The sequence below is a fragment of the Chiloscyllium plagiosum genome, chromosome 4 (assembly GCF_004010195.1).
Source record: "Chiloscyllium plagiosum isolate BGI_BamShark_2017 chromosome 4, ASM401019v2, whole genome shotgun sequence".
NCBI classification, from domain to species: Eukaryota; Metazoa; Chordata; class Chondrichthyes; order Orectolobiformes; family Hemiscylliidae; genus Chiloscyllium; species Chiloscyllium plagiosum.
Genome location: NC_057713.1, coordinates 15,349,849 through 15,361,916, shown reverse-complemented (window position 1 = coordinate 15,361,916; position 12,068 = coordinate 15,349,849). Strand labels below are relative to the sequence as shown.

The 12,068-nt window shown below is 40.3% G+C and overlaps 1 protein-coding gene across 2 annotated transcripts in view; it reads left to right on the top strand.

Moving 5' to 3' along the window:
- Positions 1-12,068, top strand: part of vapal (VAMP (vesicle-associated membrane protein)-associated protein A, like) — an 81,428-nt gene that overhangs the window by 34,742 nt on the left and 34,618 nt on the right. For both annotated transcript variants that reach the window (XM_043687756.1, XM_043687757.1), the window contains exon 2: positions 4,871-5,023. In XM_043687756.1, the coding sequence (XP_043543691.1) occupies positions 4,871-5,023 (153 nt within the window). The remainder of the gene's footprint in view (positions 1-4,870; positions 5,024-12,068) is intronic.

The window sequence follows — 12,068 nt, the reverse complement described above, 5'->3', positions numbered from 1 at the left end:
GAAAGGATTCCAGGTTCAAGTCTGATTCTAGGGCTTGAACATAATGTTTAGGGCTGACACCCAGTGTCGTATTGAGGAAGTGTTTCACTCTCAGAAATGCCAGTTTTTGAACCAAGTTTATTAGGGGATGTGGGTCACTGATTGAGCCAGCATTCATTGCCTATTCCTAATTGCCCTTGAAAGGAGAGGTGAGCTGCCCTGTTGAAATGCAGGAGCCCATTTGGTGTAGGTACATCTGTAATGCTGTTAGGGCAGGAGTCTGCGTGCATGAGTATAAAAGATCCCAAGCACTACTTTGAAAAAGAGCAGCTGCATTATTCCTGGTGTCTTGGCCAATATCTCTCAATCAACAGGGCCAGCAAACAGATGATATGACTTATCACATTTGTGGAAGTTTGCTGAGTGCAAATTAGTTGTTGTGTTTCCTGCATTATAACAGTCACTACACGTACGTGGCTGTAAAATGCTTAGATGACTGTTGACGTGAAAAGTGTTATATATTTAAGTTTTTAATTGCTTTTAATTGTAGAATTGTAACCATCTCTTGGCAGCACACCTGTGTGGGGAAATAAAGACCTTAGGTAAAAAGGAGATGGACTACAACAGTGCCGAGGTGACAGCTGTTTGGATGTTTACAAGGTCACAGAGAGATTTAATAGTGCTGAATGTGGAGCCTGGATGTCTGTAATTCTGTAACATAGTACAGATTTAGATAATTGGTATTAAAAAAAAAGAGGGAGCTGGTGAGAATTTAGTTGACACTTGGTTCTGATTTGAAGTGCACTGTATGAAATGCTGATGAAAGCATATTCAGTAGTATCTTCAAACAGTGAATTATATATATTTGTAAAATAATAAATTGCTCGGCTATGGATAAAGATAAGTGGAGGGGGACTATTTGGATAGCTTTTCCAAGGAGCTGGCCGGGCCATGATAACCTAAGTGGCTTCTTGTGCCCCATGATTCATGGGATTGCATTGTAAATTGAATTCCATTGAATTCACGTTATAGGTATTCTTGATCAAGCTGCCCAGGAATGTTTGAGACTCCTGGAGCAGGTGGCTTTCTTGTCCAGAGGCAGGGACATCACTACTCTATCACAAAACCCTTTGGAATTCACAGGATAAGCGATAGCCAATTACTTCTGATTTTTAATATTTAAACAAGTTACCTTTAAACTGACTAGATTAGATTAGATTCCCTTCAGTGTGGAAACAGGCCCTTCAGCCCAACCAGTCCACACCGAACCTCTGAAGAGTAACCCACCCAGACCCATTTCCCTCTGACTAATGCACCTAACACTATGGGCAATTTAGCATGGTCAGTTCACCTGACCTGCATAACTTTGGACTGCTTGAGGCTGCCACCTAAAAGGTAAGTTTTAAAATTTTTTAAGAAGTTATTTTTGGCTTGGAGGCTGACGGGTTGGGGTGGGTGTGTGAGAGGTGTGAAGCAAGTGTAAATATGTTATTCCAAGATTGAATTTTTAACTGCTTTTGTATAGGTCCCCTTAGTTGGCTGGGTGATGTTTGTAATGCAGAATGATGCTGATAGTGTGGATTCAATGCATGCACTGTCTTAGGTTACCATGAAAGGTCCCACCTTCTCAACATTCTACTTGCCTGAGGCTTGGCGACCCTCTGATTAAACTCATCACCATTCATCTTTTTCTAATCAGAAAGCAGCCCTCTGGTTCTCGAAGACTATAAAAATTTACCTTAGTGCCATAATAGATATGCAGGGTTTTTTCAAGTGTGCTGTGCAAACTCCAAAATAATACATTTCTGCTTATGTCTTTGTTTCAGTTCACTGGATTATTGCAAATTTGAGCTGCATTTGGGATGTGACATGTATGTTATGTTTCATTGGGATGGCTAAATGGCCTCCTCCTGCCCCTTAGCAAAAGTGAGGACTGCAGATGCTGGAGATCAGAGTCAAGATTAGAGTGGTGCTGGAAAAGCACAGCAGGTCAGGCAGCAACCAGGGAGCAGGGGAATCGATGTTTCGGGCAAAAGCTCTTCATCAGGAATTCACTATTCCTGATCAAGAGCTTTTGCCTGAAACATCTATTTTCCTGCTCCTCGGATGCTGCCTGGCCTGCTGTGCCTTTCCAGCACCACTGTAATCCCTATTCCTGCTCCTTTGTTTCTATGTCTCTGAGCTTCTGCCACATTTGTGCCACATTCAGACTATACTTCACATTGCCTAAATGTAACCTACTTTTGCTGGTCTGCTCAAGTTCTCGTCCATGCTGCTACCTCTGGGGTTGAATATTCCTGCACACTCCCAACTGGACTCCTACCTTGCTCTATCCATAAATTTGACACTGACACGCTTGACCACTCCTGTTGAAACTTGACTTCAAAGTCAAATTCACTTATTATCCCTATTTCCACTGACCTACGTTTGTTCCCATTTGAGCAATGCCTGGATTTTAAAATTCTTAACTTTGTTTTTAAATCCCTTCAAATTCTTCCTCAAGCATTACAACAGGGCTTCCCAGGGTTGCGATTAGAGCCCAAGGTGCAGTTGTGAGCTATGATTCAACAGTGGCCACTGTGGAAGTTTGACAGTTAGACCTCCATTCTGAACAAAACCGTTCCTGCTCTTCAGTTGTCATGGAGGGGTCATAAGCTTTGGCATTTCCTCCTGAAAGCTGTCTGGCTCTCAACCTATCTTTTCTCCTCGCAAATATATCTTAAAACTTAACCTGTTGTCTAAGATTTTGGTCATCTGCTGTAGTAAGTTGTTGGATATTTTGGTTTCAAATTTTAATGCTCTTGAGAAGAACCTTAGGATGTTTTATTATGTTAAAGGAAAGTTTATTTAGAACACTAGTTTATATTCCCAAATTAAGAGAAGAGCTCATGTTCTTGAATTCAAGTAACATCATTGAATTATTGAATGTATGCTTGTTGGCATGCAGGAGCTGCAGCTTCTCGATTGTTTTTGCATTTGGAGTTCTCTGTTCCTTCTTAATCTTTCCTCATCTGTTAGTAAAATTTGTTAGTAACATAAATCTGCTGATAATTCAATGTTTGCTGGAAAATGGAAATTATATAGTATGGTATTTAAGCAATGTAATTTAGGATGAATAGTTCTGAAGTGTCATCGGACCTGAAATATTAATTTTGCTTTCTTTCCACAGATGCTGCCAGACCTGTTGAATTTTTCCAGCTACTTGTATTAATGTAATTTGGGGTTTTTGTTTCATACAATGATGGGGAAAATTGCCTACTATCACCCAGTCTGACCTCAGTAGTTGACCAATATATGCATCTTTATGATGGTTGTGGTTCAATTTCAGATTTTTACCCAGCTATTTTAAATCTAGATTCTGACAAACCAGGTGCTAAATTCTAGTTACCAACTAATCAATAATTAAAATGTTGATCCTCCTATTATTATTACCATCTGTACACTTTATGGAAATTTAACTTGATTTTCATCTTGAGCTGATGTGTTATCTCCATTTATTTAAATTATCAACTTGCATTGCTCCTAACAACAGTAATTCTAGTATTTGGTCCTTAAGTGACATGGCTATATTGTAAGGAAAAAACTATCTTGGTCATATCATTGTTGGTTGTCTGTTGTGCAAATTCTCACACGGGCTTGAGGTTACTATTTTTTAAAAGTGTTTGGTCAAACCCTAGTTATTGTGGAATAGCAAAAACTGTCTCAAAATCAGGTGAAGTAGGATGTTTTGTGATACAGCTAGGCATTTGGTTTTGTGAGTGGTATTTTCCACCAGTAGCATGTTCCCCTGGTATAAGTCAATTTATCACAAAATTGAATAATGTCTACAAATGTTGGTGTTGGTACAGTGCTAGCTATGTAAGTCTTGTGTTGCAATGATTATCTTGTTGAATTGAGTAGCGTCTTCTTTTGGTTGGTTGTAATGGTAGCATTGGACTGTACTGAAGGAGACCCTCTACCCCAAGCACTGCAGCAATTTAAGATAGCACTTCACAGTAGTCATCTCCAGTGCGATTGGGATGGACACAAACTGCTGGCCTAACCAGCAATGCACACGTGCCTGGAATTTTTTTTAATATCTGGTGTTAGATCTGATTTGTGTAATTAAATAAGACTTGAAAAATGCTGTGCATTAACAGTCACAGTAACACTAATTTGTCTGTTGAGCATGTGGTGACTTAGTTACATCTGTTGTAGTGGCATACATTCATTTACAGATGCCTGTTCTCTGCAAACCAAAGAGATATACTCAAACCTGTGTACTTCTTCTGAATTGCTAAAAGTTTGAGAGTCAATAATTCTCTATTGCTTAATCCATGGCAATGTCTTGGCCAATTACAGTCAATTTGCAAACCAATCGGCACCATCTCCTGTAGTTTAGATTGTTATTGTTTGAAATTTACCATTCTTGGGTTTGTCTGATAGTGCAAGATGAAAAGCTTCATGAACATGCTTCTTTTCAGAAATGATACAGGTCTATGATTTAAGATATTTGACACAAGAAGCAATGGAGACCTGACGAAAATCTTTTTCAATGCAGTGGGTGGATTGCATAGCCTGAGTGTAGTTGGGGCATATTCAGTTAAGGCATTAAGAAGCAATTGGATTATTATCTGTAAAGGAAGGGAAGAAGCATTGAGAGAAGGCAATTGCTCCTCCAGGATGAGAAAAATGGCTGAGTCTTAAGCTGTACCAATTGCACGATTCTGAGATTCTCCAATTATAAAATTAAAACTCTGCCCTGTCTTTCTGATAAATTGGCTCTAGTTGAAAATGTGAATTTGTTGAAGACGTATCCGTAGTTATACAGAATTGAAATTGCTTGTTTACAAACGTTTGAATAGACAAGTTTGTCCTTTTTAAATGGACTTTTAAAAATCTCTCTATGCAGGTCCATTTACAGATGTCGTGACTACAAACCTCAAATTGAAAAATCCAGCAGATAGGAAAGTATGCTTCAAAGTGAAGACCACAGCACCACGCCGGTACTGTGTACGACCTAACAGTGGGATTATTGATCCTGGAACAACGGTTACTGTTTCTGGTAAGAATAATGAGAAAGTTAGGTGGGATTCAACTAAATCTAAGATCAACTTATTAGTTTTAACAAATGTTTCACTGAAAACTATTTCTCATTAGAATTAGTTGGAAACGTGTTGTTGGTTTAGTGTACACAATACAATGAGTGCATTTGTTGATTAATATTGCATGCATGCAACCGAGTGCTTGTAACTTGAGATTCATATCTATGTGCTGAGTGTGGCAGTGTTCATAAATGTATGATTATGTTCCTATGACTTAAACTGTAAATAGTAATGAATACTGTACTAAAATAGCAAGTATCTGGCTTTTAATAATTTTGCAGGCAGAGTTGCTGGAGATCATCTAACTTTTTGCAAGGGGTTCGACTTGGATATTTTTAATGTGACTCTAAGTAATTTCAGCCTTAGTGGTATACCAAGTATCTGTTGCCCTTGTCCTTCTGGATAGTAGTGTTTGTGCATTTGGAAGATTCTATTTAATATCTGTAGTGCAGATGGTACAGGTTGCTGCACTAGAGGGAGTGGATGTGGTGCCAATCATTTTGTGCTGGATAGTGTCAAACTTATTGAGTGGTGTTGAAATTGAACTCATCCAGGCAAGTGAGTATTCCATTACATTCCTGGTTTGTGCCTTATTGCTAATGGACAGAGGAGCCAGGAGGTGAGTTATTTTCTACAGGATTTCTAGCCTCTGACCTGCTATCATAGCCACAGTATTTACATGGGTAGATGGTAATCCTGACATGTAGTTAGTGGGAGATCTAGTAATGGCAATATTACTGAATGTCAAAGGTAGTGATTCAGTCATCTTTTATTGGAGATGGTCATTGCCAAGCATTTGTACTGGAACAGCTTCTCTTAGGGGTATGATAAGTTCTGAGTGCAAGTCCTTCAGTACTATTGCTGAAATGTTGTCAGGGCCCATAGCCTTTGCAGTATCCAGTGTCTCCAACCATTTCTTGATATCACATGGAGTGAATCGAATTGACTGAAGACTGGTGTCTGTGATGTTGGGGACCACTGGAGGAGGCCAAGATGGATCATCCGCTCAGCACTTGTGGCTGAAGATTGCTGCAAGTGCTTCAGCCTCATCTTTTCCACTGATGTGTTGGGCTCTTCCATCATTGAGATTGAAGATATTTCTGGAGCTACCTTCTCCAGTGAGTTGTTTAATTATCCACCACCATTCATGACTGCATGTGGCAGGACTACAGAGCTTATATCTGATGTATTCATGTGGGATTATTTAGCTCTGTCTATCACTTGCTGTTTATGCTGTTTGACACATAGGTAGTCCTGCTTTGTGTCTTCATCAACCTAACACCTAATTTTCAGTATGCTTGGTGCTGTTCCTGGCATGCCACTCATACATAATTGAACCAGGATTGATTCTCTGGCTTGTTGGTAATGGTATAGTGGGGATGTGCTGGGCCATAAGGTTGAAGATTGTAGCAGAGTACGATTCTGCTACTGTGAAGGCCCACAGTGTTTCATCTGTGTCTCGACTTGAGTTGCTAGCTCTCTTTGAACTCTGTCCCATTTAGCATGGTAATTGTGCCACACAACATGATGTAAAGTATTCTCATTGTGAAGATGGGGCTTTGTCTTCGCAGGGGCTGAGTGATGGTCACTCTTACCAGTACAGTCATGAATAGGTGCAGCTACGGCAAGCAAGTTGGTAAGGATAAGGTCAAATATGTTTTTGCCTTTTTGTTCCCTCACTACTTCCCACAAGCCCAGTCTAGCTGGGTGCCTTTCTTGGTGCTGGACACTGCAGTCTCCTACTTAGAGTACATTCTGCACCGTGCCATGCATAGTGTCTTTTCAAGTGTTGGTCAATGTGGAGGAAAGGAGCATCGATATATCAGCTGAAGGAGTGGTGGTGCTTGGTAATCAGCAGGTGGTGTGACTTGATGCTGTGAGATTTCATGTTGTCTGGAGTCAATTTTGAGGACCCCAGGGATTTGCTTGATGAGACAGGCAGCTCTTCCAATTTTGATACTAACCCTTAAATATTGTTAAGGAGAATTTGCAGGGCTGGCAGTTATTTTTTGCTGTTTTTATTTCCAGTGCCTATGTTGATGCCAGGTTGTCCACCTATTTTAATTCCTTTTCCCCCTTTCTAACATTTTGTCCAACTGAATGACTTGTTCATCCATTTCAGAATGCAGTTAGCAGTCAATCACAATGGTAATACTATAAGAAACAAGAAACAGGAGTAAGCTGTTTTGTTCGTTTAAAACTTGGCAGTCGACCCAGCTAATTTACTCCAGGAATATCCACTATACACATATAGTTATAGTCTGGGCTACCTACTTAATGTTTCTAGTGGTCTGGCTTAGTCCGTAACATCCTTCAACAGAATAAATGCAAAAATTTCCTCAATGTCACTGTATTCAAATTAGCACAGGCTTTTCAAAATAATTGACATATAACTCAACACATCTTTTGCAAATTGGTGACATCACTGCCAATGCATTCCTGTTGCATAATCATTATGCTTAAACATTTTAAACAAGCAGATACCACTGTTTTTAGTGCATCCTTGATTTACTTAAAACGACTAACACATCACTGGGAAGTTCACCTCCAAGTTGTGTGCCATCGTGACATGGCAATCTCTCCTGAGCAGCTGTGAGAATAGCTCCCACACATTGCCTGAAGAATAATTCTTTTGGGGCAAACTTATCTGGTTTCAGTCAGAGAAACCGTGGCTGTAAGTGGAGGTCAGAGGCTGAATATTCTGCAGTTGGAAACTTTCAGTATTTATCAATACCTATCCTCCAAGTGCAAGGCATAAGTCAGGAGAAGCGTGAATTTCTCGCCATTGGTCCATATGTTTTCGGTTCCAGCAACATTGACGTTAAGTTCCATGCAGGGCAAAGCAGCCCACTTGATTGGTACCCATCCACTATTTTAGACATGGGCTCCCTCTACCATTGCTGTACCCTGGCTATGTATGGATTACCTACAGTTTGCCTGCACCATTTTGTAAAAGCTTCTTCTAAACCTCATACTTCAGAAGATCAATGGTGACAGATGCATGGGAGTAGCACCTCCTACAAATTTCCCTGCAAGTTGTATACCATCCTGACTATCTGAACAGTATTCATCACCCTGTCAGTTTCTAGGAAATCTCTCTTTAGCAGCTCCATAGGAGTACCTCTTGCACATGAATGCCATCAGTTCAAGAGGTTTCTCACTACCACCTCTTGAGCATCAGTAGCAATGCATTATAAATGTTGGCCCAGCCTGTGACAGGTGCTCACATCCCATTAATGGCACAACACATTCAGTTTGCCTTTGAGTTTTTCAAAAGTGTGCACTTGGAATGATAACTGTTGCTTTTACCATAATTTGAATTGAAATATGCATGAAAACGGAGCACTGTTGTTAAGAGTTTAATAGTGGAAAGCACTAAATATCTAATAGAAGAACCAAAATTTCTGCAAGTACTCAGCATATCTGATCATTTATGTCCGAGAAAGACAGAGTTGACTTCCTGTGTCAGTGATCTTTTATCAGATATGTCAAAACTGAGATTGAAACAAAAATGTAGCAATCATTGAAGTATGAAACCAAGACATCTGGATGGTGTTAGAATGTTGATCAACTGTGATATAATTGAATGGTGGGACAGGCTTGAGGATTGCCTGTACCTTTTCCCATGTTTCTTTGTTCGCAGGAAGATTATCTTTTGACTTCATTTTGACTTACTTAATAAAATTGGTGGCTCTTTAGATTTATATTAAAATATTTTGCTGTCTGACAGAGATAAAAGTTAATTTAACTGTGTTAAAATCAACCAGGTGATAAATTTTAGTTATTCAGGTTTCTTGCTGAAATCGCAAGTTTGTGATGAAAGTTTCCATGCCATCCAGCTTGAAATTCTTAACATCCATACAACAAAACTTGAGAACTGAAGATTTTCATAATGGGAGGTTTGGCAATTCAAGTGAAATGATCCAGCATAGAGTCAAAGGTCATTGTGGCATTCAGGAAGTCACTTAGTGAACCAGGTCTGTGCTGGCTCTTAAGAAGAGCAGTCAGTTCCATAGCCTCTCTCAATTCTTGTCACCTTTGGTTTATTTTCCTCAAATATCCATCCAGTTTCCTTGTGAAATCAATCATTCTGCTTCTGAGAATGTGTATAGGATATAAGCAAGCAGGGAAAGAGTTAAGTTCTGAGGTTTGTGAACCAAGAGGTCAGCTGAGCATGACTCAGAACAGATAAGGACTTGCAGTTAACAATGGGGTGGTGGAGGCAAGGGGAATGGGTTAACAAGGTAGAAAAGTAGTCATTATGTAGAGCCATTTAACAATATTGGAAGTATTCAGTATGTGAGGTCAGTTTAACAAGGTGAAAAGTATTCATTGTGTGAAGTCAGTTATTCATTGTGCAATAGCAGATGGCTTAATCTTTACTATTGACACTCGCTGATTGTTACAATCACCCAATCAATATGTATGTTGTCTTATCTGGATGCTCCTCCCTGTAAAATGACTATATAATTCATGAAGAAACCGCTGTTCCAGAGAAGACAGTGAACTCCTGTCTCTGTGTACATGGGCAATCGTCTCTCCCTCCAGGGCACGGAATAAAGGTGAAGGAAGTAAAGCACTACTGTGTCTCTGAGTGTTTTGCTTTGACTGAGGAGGGAAACAGGGTGACACTTCCATCACCTTTGAAGGGGATGCCTTGCAGGTCATTTTCATTTCCTATGTCGTTATTCCTCATTTCCTCTCCAGCATATGCCCCAAAGGAATAATACTGTATCTCTTCGCCCTTTCGTGGAATATGGGTGTTATTGTCAAGGCCAGCATATTTTTCCCATTTTTAATTGCTCTTGAACTGAGTGCCTTGCTAAACCATTTCAGAGACTGTTTAAGTGTCAGTTACATTGCTGTATAGCCAGACCAAGCAAGTATGACAGATTTGCTTCCCGAAAGACATAAGTGGATCAAATAGGATTTTATGACAATTGATGATATTTTCATGGTGAGCATTACTGAGACTTGATTAGATTTGGTTCCCTACAGTGTGGAAGCAGGCCCTTTGGCCCACTCAGTCAACACCGACTGTCCGAAGAGTAACCCATCCAGACCCATTTCCCTCTGAATGATGCACCTAACACTGGGCAATTTAGCATGGCCAATTCACCTGACCTGCACATCTTTGGACTGTGGGAGGAAACCGGAGCACCCGGAGGAAACCCACACAGACATGGGGAGAATGTGCAAATTCCACACAGGCAGTCACCCAAGGCTGGAATCAAACCTGGGACCCTGGTGCTGTTGCAAGCAGTGCTTACCATTGAGCCACTGTGCCGCCACTTGCTTTCAATTCCAGATTTTTAATTAACCAAATTTAAATTCCACCAGTTGCCTTCCTGAAATTTGCAACTATATACCCACAGTAATAGTTTACTGCACCATCTCCCAAATAAGAATAGTTTCTCTTAAGCCTGTATCAATTTACTCTTTAGGTCCAATCTGTCCCACCTATTGATTTGCACTCCATCCATGATCTTAGTATTCCCACTTGAGAGATTTTGTCAGCATCCTCTTCCTTTCTAAACAATATTAAAAATTATTAATCAAGTATAATAACCCTGCTCTGCAGTGAAGCATATGTCATCTTTTTTGCTCATAAACCCAACTGTCTCCCTAACAATACTTTGTTGGGTTTCCTGCCAAACTGTTCTTATTTTCAATCTTTGCCAGTTTTATTTTCCACTTCTATTTCTCCTCTCCCCACATTGTATTTGGCCTGACTCTCACTTGAAGAATTTACCCAACATGCATCTCACAAAGTCTTTATTTTCATTTCACCATAGTCTCTATTTCTGCATGTCATCTTTGGAACTCTGGCTTGGTTCCATTTCACTCTTATTGGAATGTATCTCATCTGTGCCTTTTTCAAAGATCTCTCATTCTTCTGTTTAATTTTTCCTGTCAGTGTCTGGTATCACTTTACTCTAGCTAGGTACCCCCTCTCCCATTAAAGTTCACCTTCCAATTTTCAGCTATGTATTAAATGTTCCTTGGTCTTCTCTATTGCTAGCCTAAACCTTCTTGCAATGATCACTCTCGTCTTCTCCCCCAGATATTTTGGTCCACATAGTGTGGATGGGAGGGTAGAGTGTGGTGTTTGGCCCTTCGCAATTGTTACTATTACTTAATTGCTTGCCCTCAACCTTGTGTTGTTGATGCTGATGTAACTTCTGATCCACTCCCTTTCAAACTTCTGATCCACTCCCTTTCCCCTGCTGAATGTTATAGAGCCTCTCTGTGATGTTCTTTGCCCAGCACCAGGGCAACAACACATTGTGAGATACTCTGAGGTGGTTACAGAAATATCTGCCTATTTTGAGTTCTAAGGAAGGGTCACTGAACCGTTAACTCTGATTTCTCTTCACAGATGCTGTCAGACCTGCTGAGCCTTTCCAGGACTTTGTTTTTGTTTCTGATTTACAGCATCTGCATTCTTTCGATTTTTATTTGTCTGTCTGCCTGACTACTGTTCTTTCCTTGCTCATTGGTGTCATAGTACAGGTTGCAATCCTTGAAGGTGTTGACATACCCAACAATCCTGTAATACCCTTCTTTAGCAGCATTGTGGGTGCCCCTTCCCTCAAATGTAGCTCACCATCGCTGTCTCCAGGACAGTCAGGGATTTACCATAAATGTTGGCTAATCAGTGACAGTCACATTCCACAAACAAATTTAAAAGGAAATCATCAATGCTGAATGTCTATCTGAGAGTCGTCCACACTCTGAAGACTGTACTTTCTTCTTTCCACTTTTTGGAGTGCTATTCATCTCACAATCTGTGAGGTGGCTGGCTGCCTCTTGGAATACCATCAAAGGATGCATCCTCCCTGAAGCACAATGACTTGAACAAACCTTGAGCTCAAAATTCCTGAGCTGGAGCAAGAGAAACTTTCCACTTGTGGAGTTTCCCAGCGACGTTTGGTACCCTGAGGTTACCACGTGATATAGGAAGTACAAGTAGTAGGTCTGAACTGCCAGTCCACAAGCGAAAGA